Raw genomic sequence first — 17,723 nt, forward strand, 5'->3', positions numbered from 1 at the left:
CCAGCTTGGAAAATCAACAATGGCGGACATTGTAAACAAAGTGGAAATGCAAATTTGGAACTGAAGACTGAAGATAGGGAGGAATTATACAAAGTAGGGTGACATTGATGACAACACAAATACGACCAAATCAGTTGAGCTGTTCCTGAGAGCAATTTCCATAAAAGCGCCTATATGATGAGAAATCCTGATTGTTCAAAATTGCATATTTGTGGGGATAGAAAATACACAGGGGAGCTCAAAAAAATTTTTTTTGTTTTTTGAAAAAGTTGAAGTTTATGTTATAGGTCCTTTAAATCGTATTAATTAACTTGTTTTTTTCAGAAGTTACGTTTCCAAAACCACCTTTTATAATGTCTACTTCGTAACTGGTAATAGCTAATGTTGTACATGGAAAGGCCAGAAAACGGAATCCAGTATTAATGACTTACATGTTGTTTTTCTGCTCCTAGACATCAAACAGGAGGTTTCTCCTAAACGGGAGAGGAGCCCCAGTCTACTTCAGGAGGAACCAGAGCCTCCAGGGATTAAAGAGGAACAGGAGGAGCTACTTCAAAGACCAGAGGAACCTGATGGGTCAACGTTGACATTACTAGCAGTGAAAAGTGAAGATAAGGATGAAGACATCTCTCCGCACGTTAAAGTTGAACTTGAAGCTGACACTGAAGACAGTGATTATCGGGAGGAGTCCAGTGGAGGTCAGTCAGTGTTAAACACGGTAGAGGAGGCTGAACAAACAGCCAAAAAGGACACGCACATCTATATACCTATATAGGCTGGGTGCTGGATCAAAATAAAGTCACAAATCAAGAAATTAAAAAAACTTCTGCACACCATTTTATGCTCCCAAATATTTCTTTACTGAAGTGGTAACGTTTCGGGCCGCAGTCCTTCCTCAGACCTTCAAGGAATGAGTAGACAACAATACATATTTATAGTGTGACATACCACACCTGTGGCCCATCAACCATCAGTCCCAATTACTATATATACATTGAGACTTGTACTTATCACTTAAAATGATGAGCGGATTTTTTTCATTTCTTGATTTGAAACACGAGGACGGGAACTACATTTGTGTGGAAAACAGAGTCTGCACAGTTAACAGATTAGCTGCTCGTGGCGGAACGTTCCGCCAGAAGGAATCCAACTAGCAACTGCTTCTGGCTTAATACTCCGTCTGTTAAGCTTTATTATTGATATCAAACCGGATCACTGATTTCTATTTTTTCATTATTATTTTGGGTTGGCCTTTCCTTCTTTAGCGATCCTAGACCGGGTTGCGCAACCGCGCTCCCGTCCACCTTTCATTATACAGGCTGACTAAAAAGCTGAATAACTCGAAATCTACGGAGCTCTCCGTGGTTTGGATAAAACGTGCGATGTTCGGAGGTCTTTGCTGATTATCCGGTGGTCTAGATCAGGGGTTCTCAACCCATGGGTCGCGACCCCTCTGGGGGTCGCCACATTATTTTGGGAGGTCCCCAAATTATTAAAAAAAAAAAAAAAAAAAGTACATGCATAAACATTCCTTAATGATTATATCTGGTTTCAAAATTAATTTATGATATATTTTCTCTATTATAAGGTTATTTCTGCAGTGTGTGTGCCGGACGGGGGTCGCGAGACATGGCCAAAGCATTTCCGGGGGTCCCCAGCCAAAAAGGTTGAGAACCCCTGGTCTAGATGGAAACATTGGCGCTTTCTAGAGCAAGGATGGCTTCATTTTAACTCGCTAGCATTGACGCTATTTATTTAGCATTTAGATGGACGCCCAAAACAGGATGTGGGTCCTGCGTGTGCAGCCTTTTTGTTGTTGTTGTTCACATCTGTTCTAGATGGAAAACGATTCTATGGAGTTTTGTTGTTGTTGGACTACTTCCGCATCCACGTCATCCAGCGTTAGGTCCGCCTACCGTTTCTTTAAGGACCAATACAGGGCCATATCAGTGGTTCATATGCATACACATTATCAACAGAATTCAGTAAAGAAAAAAGAAAAACGGCTAGTGCAGAACTACTTTGACAGGGAAGCCTTAGTGCTCTAGGAACTAGTATGATGATCGAAGCTTTTTCAAGTTGTACCTGTACTCTGTTTTAACCTAAATATTCACCCCTCTCTCTGTCTCTCTCTCTCTCTCTCTCTCTCTCTCTCTCTCTCTCTCTCTCTCAGGGGTGAGGTCCCGGTCTTCAGAGACCCACAGCTGTACACATTGTGAAAAGGGTTTCAATACTGCCTGTGACCTGAGGCGACACCAGCATATCCACACTGGAGAGAAACCTTTCCACTGTATAGATTGTGACAAGAGATTCAGCAAAGCAAGTTCCCTGAAGTCACACAAGCGTAGCCACACTGGAGAAAAACCTTTCCACTGTATATATTGTGACAAGAGTTACTCTCACAAATCTGACCTGATGAAACACCTGCGATTCCACCCAGGACGAAAACCTTTCCAATGTATGTATTGTGACAGGAGTTTCTATTTTTCAGCTGACCTGGAGAGACACCAGCGTAACCACCATAAGAAACCTTTCCAATGTAAACATTGTGACAAGAGGTTTAGTGTTGCAGATAACCTGAAGAGACACCGGCTTATTCACACTGGAGGAAATCCTCTCCAATGTAAACATTGTAACAAGAGATTCACCCAGGCATATAATCTGAAGACACACCAGGTTACCCACACAGGAGAAAAACCTTTCCAGTGTAAAGATTGTGACAAGAGATTCAGCTATGCACGTTCTCTGAAGAAGCACCAGAGTATTCACCCTGCTTTCCAGTGTAAAGATTGTGACAAGAGATTCAGCAAAGCAAGTTATCTGAAGTCACACCAGCGTAGCCACACTGGAGAAAAACCTTTCCACTGTATATATTGTGACAAGAGTTATTCTCACAAAGCTCACCTGAAGAAACACCTGCGTCTCCACACAGGAGGAAAAACTTTCCAATGTAAGTATTGTGACGAGAGTTTCTATTTTTCAGCTGACCTGGAGAAACACCAGCGTAACCACACAGGAGGAACACCTTTCCAATGTAAACATTGTGACAAGAGGTTTAGTAATTCAGTTAGATTGAAGACACACCAGCATGTCCACACAGGAGAAAAACCTTACCAATGTAAACATTGCAACAAGGGATTCACCCGGGCATATTCTCTGAAGAAACACCAGTTTACGCACACAGGAGAAAAACCTTTCCAGTGTAAAGATTGTGACAAGAGATTCAGCGATGCACGTTCTCTGAAGAAGCACCAGAGTATTCACCCTGCTTTCCAGTGTAAAGATTGTGACAAGAGATTCAGCAAAGCAAGTTATCTGAAGTCACACCAGCGTAGCCACACTGGAGAAAAACCTTTCCACTGTATATATTGTGACAAGAGTTATTCTCACAAAGCTCAACTTAAGAAACACCTGCGTCTCCACCCAGGAGGAAAACCTTTCCAATGTAAGTATTGTGACGAGAGTTTCTATTTTTCAGCTGACCTGGAGAAACACCAGCGTAACCACACAGGAGGAACACCTTTCCAATGTAAACATTGTGACAAGAGGTTTAGTAATTCAGTTAGATTGAAGACACACCAGCATGTCCACACAGGAGAAAAACCTTACCAATGTAAACATTGCAACATGAGATTCACCCGTGCAACTACTCTGAAGTCGCACCAGAGTATTCACAGTTTCAGAGAAAAACCTTTCCAGTGTGAACATTGTGGCAAGAGTTTCACCTTGTTAAGACTACTGAAGTCACACCAGGTTTCCCACACAGGAGAAAAACCTTTCCAGTGTAAACAATGTGACAAGAGTTTTAGTACATCAGGTTATCTGAGGGTACATCAGAGTTACCACTCTAAAGAAAGACCTTTCCACTGTACATATTGTGACAAACGTTTCAAACAGAAAAGGGAGCTGAAGACACATCAGCGTATCCACACTGGAGAAAAACCTTTCCAGTGTAAACTTTGTGACAAGAGTTTCTGTCAGTTAACTTCTCTAAAATACCACCAGCATATCCACACACTGTAGAAAAACCTGTGACCAGTGAGTCATCTAGTCTGAAGGCTCACCAGTATATCCACACACACTTTTCCACTGTAAAAGTCACGTCAGCTAAAGGGATGTCCACACTGGAGAAAACCCTTGTCATGATGTTAACAATGTGGAAAGAGTTTCAGTTCGTTGAAAACCAAAGGGGGAAAAGTAAATACCATGACGTAACTTTAAATTACCTCACCGGTTGGATCAAATTAATCAGCTGTATGATGTGAGGGAGTTGATCAATTAAAATGCTGCTTCTGTGAACAGAAGTTTCAACGTTTCACCTCTTACAGCAATCAGTTTAAAGTTTACAGTACCTCTCTACCTTTCCTCTTCTTTTTATATCTTTCTTTTTCTCTAGAGGTAATGCAAAATATTTTGGTGTAATTAATTTATACTATACGTAAACTACCATGTGCGTGTGTGCTCACATTCCCAATGGGGCACTATTTAAATTACTTTACTTGTATAGCAGTTAACCGAGGGGAAATTACATGTATTTTCCTATGAATTATGATTTTTCTTTTGTCCCCACCAGGCCCAGTATGTTTTGCACTCCGTCCGTGCGTTAGATGTTGTTTAATACAATCATATATGACTTTTCTGTTTGCATGAATGGGCTGTCAATGGGAAATTGCATCTAGTTTGCACCTTGCTGGCAAGATGGCCGCGGTCTGCATATGGTCAAGTGTATACTATATGTTAAACTGTTTTAACATACTCAGGGTTTAAGGTGCTCCGTCCTGGGGACGGATTTCCGTCTTGAGGATTTCATCGGGACCATAATTGAGATCGGTGTAGATCCGCAAAAGAAAATGAATGGGGGTGGGGCGTATGTGTACAGTGTAGAATGGATGTGGTGTAAAGGACAATGACATGACCGAAGCAGTCACAACGCAGCAGGCAGGCTTGCTATGCTAGTCAAGTGATTTGATGGGGGCAACAATATGTGCCAAACAAAAAAAAAACTTATAATAATAATTTTCTCCGCGGCTCCGCTGCTTAATAACCGAGCGCCCGCATGCACGCGTCTGCTCCTCTAGTTGCATGTATGCTGCAGGGCTCAGGGCTCAAGCACAACAAGCAGCCCCTCCTTCCCGCCTCAGCCTGCCCTGTCTGCTGTCTAGCAGTGAGAAGTGTTAGTAGGATCAACATTAGAACAAATTGTGAAATCAAAGCATTTCAATGGCACGTGTGGTTTCACCGTTCACGTGAAGGTTTCAACATAACGTGTCATCGCAGTGAACTAATGAAAAATCGCGGCTGGATGTTTTGCACATGCAGGTTACATTTGACGTTGTTTTAATGTAAAATGCTGTGTATGCGGCTAGCTGTCGTCTGTGACCCATTGTACAGTAGTATATAATAAACAATACATTGAAGGGCCAAATTAAATCTGATAATGGTACCATGCCCAGATGCCCCTAGTGCCCACTGCCCACCTATCCTGTATCTAATTGTTGTTGCCAAACCAATGGGTTGTCTCTCTTGAAATTGACTGTTGTTCTCAGTTGCAACCTTATGCAAGGTGCATAATGGACTACTGAAGGGTACATGCCTATTGATTGTTTGATTGAAGTATGTATTAACAGTTTGCAGAATTACAGTAGCCTACATTTCAAGCACAACTCAATACAAAAACTGTCAACTGTGAGTGGACGACCAATAAAGCACCTTACAAGAGGGTCCACCATGGTCAATTCATCATAACATTTAGAGACATACAAATATACACTACTATATAGCCAAAAAACTCATCATAAAGGAGGTAAAAAGGGAAAATAAAACGTACAGTGAGGGTGGGGATTCAGATTTGACTATAAGTGTCTTCCTCTGGGCTTTTTAACATTAACACACTGCTGCTATGTAGCAGCGCCACCATGTGGCTGTAAAATCAAGCCCTACAGTAATCATTTCAAGATAACAGTATTTGAATTGATTGCCCAGACTAGATATATAATACTAGTCAGAACTTCAAAAAGCTGCTTCTATAAAATGAAGCATGGGATGGCACACACATTCAGTAAAGGCAACTTAATGAAAACACCATTTTACCACCCCAAAAATTGGTGCGTGCTGCACGCGCCCTGTTATTAATTTACCCGCTAGATCGATGCAAGGTCTTGGGATTTATTTTTTTGGCTTTAACCCCTGCATACTCAAGAAAACAAGAAACAAAAACAAACAATAAAACATAGAGATAGCCTATCAGGCTATTTTCAGTCCATACAGTCCATATCAATTAAAAAACATTTCCTCCAGTGATCCCAAAAGCAAGAGGAGAACCTTGTATCACTCTGTGTGATCCCTGTTAAGGCCATAATTCATACATTCTTTGACTCCTTCAATCTACACATAAATCTGAACATAATTGATTCCTCAGTACAGCATGAAAAGTGGGTACATTACTAGTCACAAACATTTCACTTGCACTGGTCCATCCTGGGAGTTTTAGAAAGATTCTAAAAGCATCATTATATGCCACCTGAAGTTTATTTTTCATTTTTGCACTGCTATAACGGCACCACAAGTGCTGTTGCATCCAGGGGTGACTGTGAAGTCCCTGGCAGAAAGTCTACCTTCAGTCAAAATGTACTGTCCATAAAAGGTTGTCAATACTGGAATGAGCTCCCTCCCACACTGAGGGAGATCCCCACTTTCACAGCTTTTAAAGGACAATTGAAACAATGGTTAAAACATAACCAGTCTTGTGATCATGTATGACGCTTAGTCCAAAACAGAGTAAACCTACCCTAATTATAGTTTAATCTTTTCTTATTTTTGTATTCTTACTAGTCGTATTATGTTTGAAATGTACTAGGTATTTGAAATGTACTAGGTATTTGTATGCTATGTCCTGTATGTCAGTCCTGTTTGTATTGTTTGATGCCTGCAGATGGAAATTTGCATGTTTTGCTAAATCTGGTATATTTACACTGGATTTGTAATGTAATGTTCATCAATATACACTGTCCCGACTAAATAAACGAATAAAGTAAAGTAAAGTACAAGTGAGCTGTGTATAGTGGAGTGCAATATGTTTTAAAAAGTGCTATTTTAACATTGTCTGTAGGCCTACACATGTGAAACTTTCGTTCCAGCATATTTGCTTGGCCATAATATAGTTTACAGCACTGACGCTGCACAATATCATCACAGAGATAATCCCTGATTATGTGACGCAGGTATTTGAATTTCTTTACAACCTCTAATACTTCACCTGCCAAAGAGAAAGAGGGAAAGGTAAGCTTCTGGTCGTCCTTTGTTTTACAGATCATAACGACTCTTTAGAGTTGCACTTAAAGGGGAATTCCTCCCTAACCCTTTTTTTACAAAAGTAAGTTGATAATTATGTATATTGACCAAAAATAATAATTAAAAAGAAAATAAAGATATAGGGGAAGCTGAAGCTGGGGCTGGAGCTGCTCCTGGAGGGGTCTAACGCTAGAACTCCTATGCAATCACGCAATTGTTTTTTGTTTACATCTGTTCTAGATGATGTGACAGCAACACTCCATGCATTGTTGACACTGCACTCTTCCTGGTCTACGTGAGCTGACCCCTCCAGGAGCAGCTCCAGCTTCAGCTCCCCTATATATTTTTTTTTTATATATATATATATATTTGGTCAATATACATAATTATCAACTTACTTTTGTAAAAAAAAAAAGTGTTGGGGAGAAATTCCCCTTTAATATAAAATAAAAAGCCATATTTGGTACAGACCCGTAGTAGCTTCTCGTAGTAGCTTCACTTTATGGAGACAGTATAACTAGATTGTCTGCTTAATCATATGATTGATAAGGTTATCCCCCTGGCGCACTCCAAGGCGGCTGTGGCTCAGGAGGTAGAGCAGGCGGTTCGAATCCCGGCTCCTCCTGTCTACATGTCGAAGTGTCCTTGGGCAAGACACTGAACCCCATATTGCTCCCGATGTGCTGGTTGGTACCTTGCATGGCTTCCACCGCAATCGGTGTATGAATGTGTGTGTGAATGGGTGGGCGCTATATAAATGCACCATTTACCATTTACAGGTCATTAATTATAATGGCCACCATCCTTACAATAGCACCTAGGTAAATCAATATTATTTAAGTAGGCCATCAGTGATCAGTCAGTGCCTTGTACCGCTGTAACTCATTTTCTGTGAGGTTTGCCCAGTCCAGTTTGTAAATCTTTGTTGGGTTATCATAGCTGGCTATAGTTACAGGTCACGGCCACACAGCCAACTCAAGGTACGGCCACGGAGCCGACTTGGGGACCCAACGCAGCTCCTCCAAGGAAAACAAGCAAATGAACGGAGCTGAACGTGAATCCCCCCCACCGCCCATCCCTTTTTTTCCCTCACTGTATATGTTTCTTTTCCCTTTTTACCTCCATTATGATGAATTCCTGTTCTGTTCTTTGTCTATATAGAAGTGTCTATTTGTACGTCTCTAAAAGTTTTTGATGAATTGAAAATGGTGGACCCTATTGGAAACAAGTGTAATGCTTAATTGGGTCGTCCACTCACAGTTAACAGCCTTTGTATTGAGTTTGTGCTTGAAATGTACTGTAATTCTGCAAACTGTTAATAAATATTTCAATCAATCAATACAGTACACCCATAGTATAGAGTATATATATAATAGAGACTGAACTGGCGCGAAGCTCCGCCCCCCCAGCTATTCATGTCAGTGGAAGTTGCTCAGTGGCGTTTTGAAGCACCCGGAAGACTGCCGGAAGTCCCTCCCAGGACCTCAACTTTGAGGTACTGAGTGACGTAGGGCAACCGAGCGCTCAACGTTAAAGCCCAGCTGCACGGGGTTTCCCGGTCATGAATCCACGGGTCCGCCTGTAGTCCCTCCTCCTACCACTAGGACCCAGAGCTTCAACGTTGGAAAGTCTGCCTGCCCCCTTGGCCTGTACACCTTTAACATTTACAGTCACAGAGAACGGCATGTTATCTGCTGTGGCCAAACCATGTAGGATCTCAATCATCTCTATACTGTTGAGCATCGGCTGTAGATGCCAATGATTCAACCAGGATGTCGTATACCGCTTCACTAATATAAGTGTAGCTGCCTACTGGCAGCAGAATAACCTTGTTGCCCATGTTGGCCAAACATTGAGTTGCAATCCGAAATGTCAGCATTCAAGTCGCCCATAGTACATGTATGCATTGTATTTAATATAGAACAAATAAATAAATAAAAGCAAGCCTATTAATGTATTCATCCTCATTGTCACAACTTTAATACCTATGCACCAACCATAAATCATTTGGCAACATTTATATAATACAACTGTACAACAATGGAAGGATACACAGTAGGCCTATGAAAGAAGGTAAAAAAAAAAACAACAACATATTAGTAGGGGAAAAAAGTGTATGTGTGGTGTATGGGTAAGAGTGGAAGGCATTTAATTGTTAGATTGAATTGTTAGTGAAGGTTAGTGTAGACTTTGTTGAGACGATCACAGTATCTAGCTGTTCCATAGCTGTATTACACTGTACCGTGGCTCCCCCTAGTGACGTGCTGCTGGGGGTACGTGCACCCAGAGTAATAAGAGAGAGTTACGACGAGAACTTCGTTCACTTCATGGGGCCAGTCCAGTCCAATGGCGGCTCTTCTACATAGACTTCTATTGAAATGGGACAACCGGAAGTTTACGGAAAGCATTGGAGTCTACGGGCTCGCGCGAGTACATGAACCACGTGACCAGGCTGGTTTTCTGCCCCCTAAATGTCGTAACTCTGTGGCTCTGCCTGCACCGTAGCCTACTCCAGCAGCGCCGCGCTAGTGCGCATGTGCACAAACCTGTGAGTGAGTGTTCCAGACTGTTGGCGCTTTAATTCATATACAAATAAAACTAAAACAGTGTCGTCGTTAAGCCGCAGGAGGACGTTTGTTAGCAGCTCAACCAACTGAAAGAAACAGCTACAGGTGAAAAGATGAACTGATTCATGTTGTGTTTTTCATCTATTTCTTCGTTATAAATGTGATTATTTAACAACCAGTTACTAGCAGCAGTAATACATGGTTTGGCTGCAGCTGCATTGTGTGGTTACTTTAGGGGCGCGTTCGGAAATAGCGCACTGAGCGCACTGTGCAATGCAAACTAATAGGCGAGTGTGCTCCCGGTGCGCATTTCCGAACGCACCCTAGGAATACCAGGCAGTTCCGCCGGCTGTAGGCCTAGTACGCCCGAGCCGAGTTGGTAAATGGTCGAGCTGTTCAGTGTTTGGTATTCTTTATGTAACCACTGGATCTGTACGTGCCCGTCGGGGGCTCCGTCTTTTTAGCAAATCTAGAACGTCCTGTTTGAGAGCTAGCAAATGTAAGACATCCGGTTGCTTTCAGAATAAAAGCGAAGTTAATTAAATAATTATTACATTACATTATTAGTATTATTATTACATTACAGTTATTGTGAAGACACACATTATGTTTCTGTGTAAAAATAAGTAATGAAATAACGTAAAAAAGTTATCTAAATGGATAAATGCCAAAGTCCATGCACTGGAGTGCCCAAGTCCATTCACTGGAGTGCATGGACTTTATAAAGTGGATGCTGGACAAAAATCCCTTCTATGTATCGACTAGTGTGACATATGCACATGTCCGGGGAGACCTCCTCTACAACACCACACCGTCCGTTAAGCAGCAGAAGTGTAAAAAAAAAATTGCACGCCATACAGCGAGATCAGAGGTAAAAAAGAAAATCCCATTTCCAGACTAAAGTGGACGCTGGACAAAAATCCCTGCTATGTATCGACTAGTGTGACATACTCACATGTCCGGGGAGAGGAGGTCTCCCCGGACACTTTAGTCTGGAAATGGGATATTTTTTTTACCTTTCACCTCGCTGTATGGAGTGCCAATTACATTTTTACACCTCTGCTGCTTAGCGGACAGTGTGGTGTTGTAGAGGAGGTCTCCCCGGACATGTGCGTATGTCACACTAGTTGATACATAGCAGGGATTTTTGTCCAGTGTCCACTTTAGTTCACTTTAGTCTGGAAATGGGATATTTTTTACCTTTCACCTCGCTGTATGGTGTGCCAATTTTTGTTTTACACCTCTGCTGCTTAGCGGACAGTGTGGTGTTGTAGAGGAGGTCTCCCCAGACATGTGCGTATGTCACACTAGTCGATACATAGCAGGGATTTTTGTCCAGTGTCCACTTTAGTTCACTTTAGTCCTGAAATGGGATATTTTTTTACCTTTCACCTCGCTGTATGGTGTGCCAATTTTTGTTTTACACCTCTGCTGCTTAGCAGACAGTGTGGTGTTGTAGAGGAGGTCTCCCCAGACATGTGCGTATGTCACACTAGTCGATACATAGCAGGGATTTTTGTCCAGCGTCCACTTTATAAAGTCCATGCACTCCAGTGAATAGCATTTATCCATTTAGATAACTTTTTAATTACTTATCTTTACACAAACATTACTTATTACTTATTTTTACACAGAAACATAATGTGTGTCCTATAGCATCGTTTAAATGCTTAATTTATAGTTTTAATGTGCAAATTAATCTTTTTTTCAATACTCTAGAGGGTACTCTTATTTTGAAGAGATCGTCCACCGGAAGTCTTATATTTGCTAGCTTAGATTTGCCAAAAAAAAAACCCGTCGGGCCGGCCTACTTGAGAACGATGCAACTTGTCATTTGTCAGTGTATTTAGCACCTGTTTTAACTATCTGTCTGTGTCCCACATGGAGATCAGGCATCACCATCTGAACTGCTACATCTGAACATAATATTGTGTCAGGGATCCCAATCTGAAATTAAAATATGTAGTGCCAGGGACCCCCATCTGAACATTTGTTGTGCGGGACCCCACATCTGAACATTTGTTGTACCAGGGACCCCCATCTGAAAATATGCTGTGCCAGGGACCCCCATCTGAAAATGTTTAATGCCAGGGACCCCCATCTGAAAATATGCTGTGCCAGGGACCCCCTTTGTCTATATATAAGTGTCTATTTGTACGTCTCTAAATGTTTTGATGAATTGAACATGGTGGACCCTCTAGTAAACAAGTGTAATGCTTAATTGGGTCGTCCACTCACAGTTAACAGTCTTGGTATTGAGTTTGTGCTTGAAATGTACTCAATCAAAAAAGGGACCCCCATCTGAAAATGTTTAATGCCAGGGACACCCATTTGAAAATATGTTGTACCAGGGACCCCCATCTGAAAATATGTTGTACCAGGGACCCCCATCTGAAAATATGTTGTACCAGGGACCCCCATCTGAAAATATGCTGTACCAGGGAACCCCATCTGAAAATATGTTGTAGGGAACCCCATCTGAAAATATGTTGTACCAGGGAACCCCATCTGAAAATATGTTGTACCAGGGACCCCCATCTGAAAATATGCTGTACCAGGGAACCCCATCTGAAAATGTTGTGCCAGGGACCCCCATCTAAAGATATGTTGTGCCAGGGACCCCCATCTTTGTGCCAGGGAACCCCATCTGAAAATGATGTACCAGGGACCCCCCATGGCCCATAGAACATTTGTTGTGCCAGGGAACCCCATCTGAAAATGTTGTACCAGGGACCCCCATCTAAAAATATGCTGTGCCAGGGACCCCCATCTGAAAATGTTTAATGCCAGGGACCCCCATCTGAAAATGTGCTGTGCCAGGGACCCCATCTGAAAATGTTGAATGCCAGGGACCCCCATCTGAAAAGGTTTAGTGCCAGGGGACCCCCAGGAGAAATTAAATATCGGTTGTATGGTTGCGTGTGGCTAGGAACACCTCCGAGCACCAAAAATTAAATGTTTAAAATGAGAGCATGGATTTATTTTTACGCCCGGATACCCCGTCCAGGACAGGCTTCAGACGCTCCTCCTCAGATCTGAGTAAAGAAGCTGCTATTTCCGTTCACAAAAATATATTTTAAAATCTTTACATTTTATTTTTATTTTATTTCCTTTTCTGCTAAGCAACAAGCTATCTATTCTTAGATGTTTTCTATTTATATTAGGATACATTTGCGCAACTGTAAAAACTAAACGGAAGTGGGGAGGAGGCTCCACTTCCGCTTTATATTTACTCATGATAGCTTTTCCATTGCTCCAGACGGTATGACGGAAGCATTTGGAAATTTCGAGAGGCAACAGTCTGGCAACGCGAGACTACACTGATATAGACGAAGACAAATCTTACACCTTATCCCTAAATGTATTTATCATTTTTTTACTATTTTGAAAAACATCTTAAAATAGTTCAATAGCCAATCTACAAGCTCACAATGTGTCGATAGATCATCTCTTTTTAATGGTAAAATATGGCTAACAAGTTTAAACTTTAGGGATAAAGGGTAAGGCAAGATATGGCCCTAGAAATAGGTTTTCCTGCAGGAATCCCTGAAGCTGTGGGTCTGATTACCAGCGTTAGTGTTACCATCCACTCTGGGCTCACCAGTTTATCTGTTGAAATTCTCACTTAACCACCAGCACTTTTCAGTGAAACCCTTATTTTGAAGGTTCCACCATCATCCATCTTCAACCGCTTTTTCGTAGTCAGGTCGCGGGGTCAACAGCTCCACCAGAGAGCTCTCCAGAGCTCTCCAGAGCAACATTAGTGACTTCCTCCTGGGGGATCCCGAGACATTCCAAGGCCAGTAAGTCGATGTGTTTCCTCCAACTGCGCCTTGGCCTGTACTGCCCCGGGGTCTCCACCCAGTGGGACGTGCGTCGAGGACCTCCCTAGGGAGCCGCCCGAGAGGCATCCTAACCAGATGCCCGAACCACCTAAGCTGGCTCCTTTCCAGGCGAAGAAGCAGCGACTCTACTCAGAGTCTCTCTCTTTTGGCTGAATTTCTCACCCTATCTCTAAGGGAGATGCCAGCCACAAACTCATTTTGGCAGCTTGTATTCACGACTTTATTCTTTCGGTGACCCACAATTCATGACCATTCGGGAGAGTAGGAACGAAGATTCTCGGTAGACCGGTTCCACCAGAATCTGAAAACCGGAACCAGATGTAGAATTAACTTGTGACAGACCCCTGTACTTTGTTTTTCACACTCGGAGAAGACATTGCCTTACTGCGATTTAGACTTGACCTAGATCTACGTCATCTGCGGTGAATGTGTTAAATTATCTTCTTCCTATCTGTTATGTGTTCTATAAGGTTACTGAATGTAACCACTGTTCTATGAAATACTGTATGTATGTATGTAAGGTTACTGAATGAGAACTAAAAGGTATTTTATTTCTACAGATCACCACAGGGAGAGATCTACTGGAGCAACACATGGCTTCCAAAGAGGAACCGAGAGAGATGGACCAGAGATGTGGACTGATTGATGCAAGGATGAGACCTGTAGTGAAGTTGTACAGGATAGGTATGTAATAGTGATGCGTGGGTCAGATGATGCGTGCCCCGGGAGCCAACTTGCCCCGCCAAACAAATTAATCAACAACCCGCCCGGCCTGCAAAAACGTTTTTGCAGCTGGGCCCCTCCTATACACAGGTTTAATGTTTGTCTTTAGTTCAATGTTTGTTTTGTAAACGCCATTGACAATGAAGGGAAAATGTACGTCATAATATACCTCATTACGTCATATTGTCTCTTTATTGTTAATGGCATTTAAATGTTTGTGTTGGCACCGTTTGTTTTACATCACCATTACATCACCTAATCAACATGACTTAGACTTTAATATATTAGTGCCCCTCACTTCACACGGGTGTGATTTTTTTTTTTATACAAGTTTGGGGCTGCTCGATTATGGAAAATAATAATCATATAATATAGCTGCAAGCAGCGATAGGACGGGACCAAGGAATAAGCCCTTTTAGGCTGCTCAACAGTGCCACTTTCGGTCACCCAGCGGTATTGCAGCTGTCCGTACTCCAAACAGACAGACAGACGAGGCATGAGTTCTGCCTGTTCAAAGTACTATTCAAAGCTATATTATTTTGTACACATCTTCACGCACAAACTTCTCTTCAACTGGGATTTCAGTTATGGTCCATAGATTGTGTGTAGAACATTTCACGTAAATCACGTAATACACGAATGTTGTTCAGCATCAGGAGACGCATGTGCGTATCGAAGTTTTATTGCTGACGGTCAAACGGTTCATGAGCAATGCCTGTTCAAAGTTTGCATTTTCAATTGAGTGCTATTGCGCCCCCCTTTGGCCAATGGAAAATTGGAAATTCAAGCTTTTCGTACAGCTGCAATGTTGGTGAGTTTGACGTTTAATACAATTAGATAAGACCTTTCTGTTTGGATGAATCTGGGCTGTCTATGGGAAGTTGCACCTTGCTGGCAAGATGGCAGCTGTGTGTATGAGGTCAATAGCCCTTATATTGTCGACTGCACAGTTCAGCCAAAACTGCTATTTTTGGCAGAAAAAAATCTGGACAAAGGGACCTTAATTATCTTTTTAATTATATATTAATTAGCTTCTTCACCCCTTAACACTTTAATCGCTCAGAGTTATTTAATCCATTACATTCATGTGCCCATTCGATTTATAAACACGGACCCCTTTTCCGGACGGACCGGCGGAAGTTGTTGATGTGTGTGTAGCGGCTAACAATAGCCACACCACTCTAGAGTCGACCGACAACAACGGGAGACAAGAATAAATCTATCGCTACTAGCGACTGGACCGCGGAGCGCCATCTAACACAGTCTAGAGTTATGAACGTTTTAAGATTTTCGTTTTCATCAGCTAAACAGGGGAGGGAGATTTTCGATGACGTCTCACTCTTGCGCGTCACCGAGGATTGCCCAACAGTCGCTCCCAGGCTATGGATCCATGCGATCCGTTCTCATATCAATAAACTTCGTCTTTTGGACAATACTTCATCCTGGGCGTCGGGCGTTACTAATAGAAAGGACAAAACTTTGTCCTGGGCGATGGGAGTGTTAATGTATGTTTTTTTTTCATATATTCTAGTCATGTCACCATGTTCATGACCAACATTTGTCATGAAAATGCGAGCATAGGATCTTCTGCGTGTTTGAGTAATGTTGTGCTGTGACTGGCCAGTCGCTGTGATTGACAGCCTAAACCTAACCCTAAACCTAACCTCAGTGAAGCTAAACCTAAACCTAACATTAACCCTAACCTCAGTAAAACTATAAAACTCTGGGGGTGTTTGCAAGAACCCCGGAAGAACGACGGATCTACTGAAGCTTGCATGCGAGCCATGCAAATGTGGTCTCACTTCCTTCCTGGACTATAAATCACACCTCCATGCAGCCTCCCCCCTCTCCACAAGGCATTATGGAATTCAGTAATCCAGTCAAACACACAGACTGCATTATATTTCTGGCCATAGGGTGCACATTTCAAATTGTGCTACTGTTATCTACTACAAATACAATAACATTGAGTGACTGCAGTTTATTCCAGCTGTGAAATGATTAATATTATGATTGTAAAATATCCCATAAAAAATATTTGTCATCAAAATGTATATTTAAAAAAATATATGGAAGTACACATGCATCAAAGTTCTCCGTACGGAGGCCCGATTTCTGTCGTTGCGATTCCATGGCTGGGCTATTTATGAGATAAGTGCAGATCCGCAAAAAAGAATAAGGGGGGTGGAGCGATGGCCACAGTGTGAATGACACTATCTTCTTCCACAGACTCTCGTTCTATTGCTTGGAGAAAGAAAAGAAAAAAAACTAAAACAAACAGCTAGCGGAAATCAGCTAAAGCTAATGTCATCACCGTCTATTTAAGTGTTTAGAAGCATTAATATTTTAACCGCATGGTAACCAGGATTTAGTATTGAGCTGGCCGGTCGAGCGGCGGCCCCAGCATTGTGTGCGGGCTGCCATCTTCTACGGGCAAAACCACAGTGAGCACAGGGGGCACCCCGTAAAGCATAAATATGAGGGAGATGATTATTAATTAATGCAAAAGCTCAAAAACATGTTAAAAGTGTGCCTGGCCACCTGGGATTTCATGAAATACATGTTAATTATCTGTCACTTGTAATTGACTTTTGTTCTCAATTGCAACCTTTCCTCCTCTCTTATGTTTTACATATCTACTGATGGCTACGTAAGGGATAATATCTGGCTAGGTGGTCATTGTCGGGAGATAATTCATCGACAGGGAGTTTAACCACCAAGGCAAACCCTTGGTTAATCACCCTGAAGGTGAATTACAATGACCTATCCCGCTTATTACATGGCTACCTAACATAAATTAATTGTGTAAATCAAGCGGGGCGCAGCTGGTGCTCAGAGGGTTTGATTAGCCAGCGGTATGTTATAGAGCGGAGTGGTCATTATCCAGAAATAACAGACCACTGAATTCAGCGATTGACCAATCAGAATCAAGCATTCAACCAAGCCATGTAATAAATGTGTCTTCCTGTGGGTTTTTTGTTAACTTTAACCCATTGAGGCCTGACCTCAAAATTAAAAAAAAAATCTTCTAAATCCTCCAGTTTTCTGAAATAAATATTTTCACGATTTTTCAAAAATAGCAGACCTACAAGCTCGTAGCGCGCCACTCAGTGGCACGCTATGAGCTTGTAGATATGCTATTTTTCAATAGCTAACCCACTGAGCATTTTTTGGTCTAATAGACTAATCAACGTCTAATCTAAGAATAGACGTCTACATTTTTTTCATTTTTAGACGTTTTTTATCCCATTTTTAGACGCACGTCTAATAGCCGGCTATTGCTCAGTGGGAAATTATA

General features: G+C 42.0%; 1 protein-coding gene across 2 annotated transcripts in view; it reads left to right on the plus strand.

Annotated features, from left to right (window-relative positions):
- The window catches only part of LOC306912916 (uncharacterized protein), a 37,372-nt gene that overhangs the window by 10,556 nt on the left and 9,093 nt on the right, over positions 1-17,723 (plus strand). Inside the window, exons 1-2 of one of the 2 annotated variants that reach the window (XM_079489375.1) lie at positions 9,837-9,962; positions 14,263-14,386. In XM_079489375.1, the coding sequence (XP_079345501.1) occupies positions 14,296-14,386 (91 nt within the window). In that variant the 5' untranslated portion in view covers positions 9,837-9,962; positions 14,263-14,295. Of the gene's footprint in view, positions 1-9,836; positions 9,963-14,262; positions 14,387-17,723 lie in introns of those variants that run through there. The other variant, XM_079489376.1, reaches the window with a different exon arrangement.

The sequence above is a fragment of the Electrona antarctica genome, assembly GCF_951216825.1.
Source record: "Electrona antarctica genome assembly, chromosome: 20".
Taxonomy (NCBI): Eukaryota; Metazoa; Chordata; class Actinopteri; order Myctophiformes; family Myctophidae; genus Electrona; species Electrona antarctica.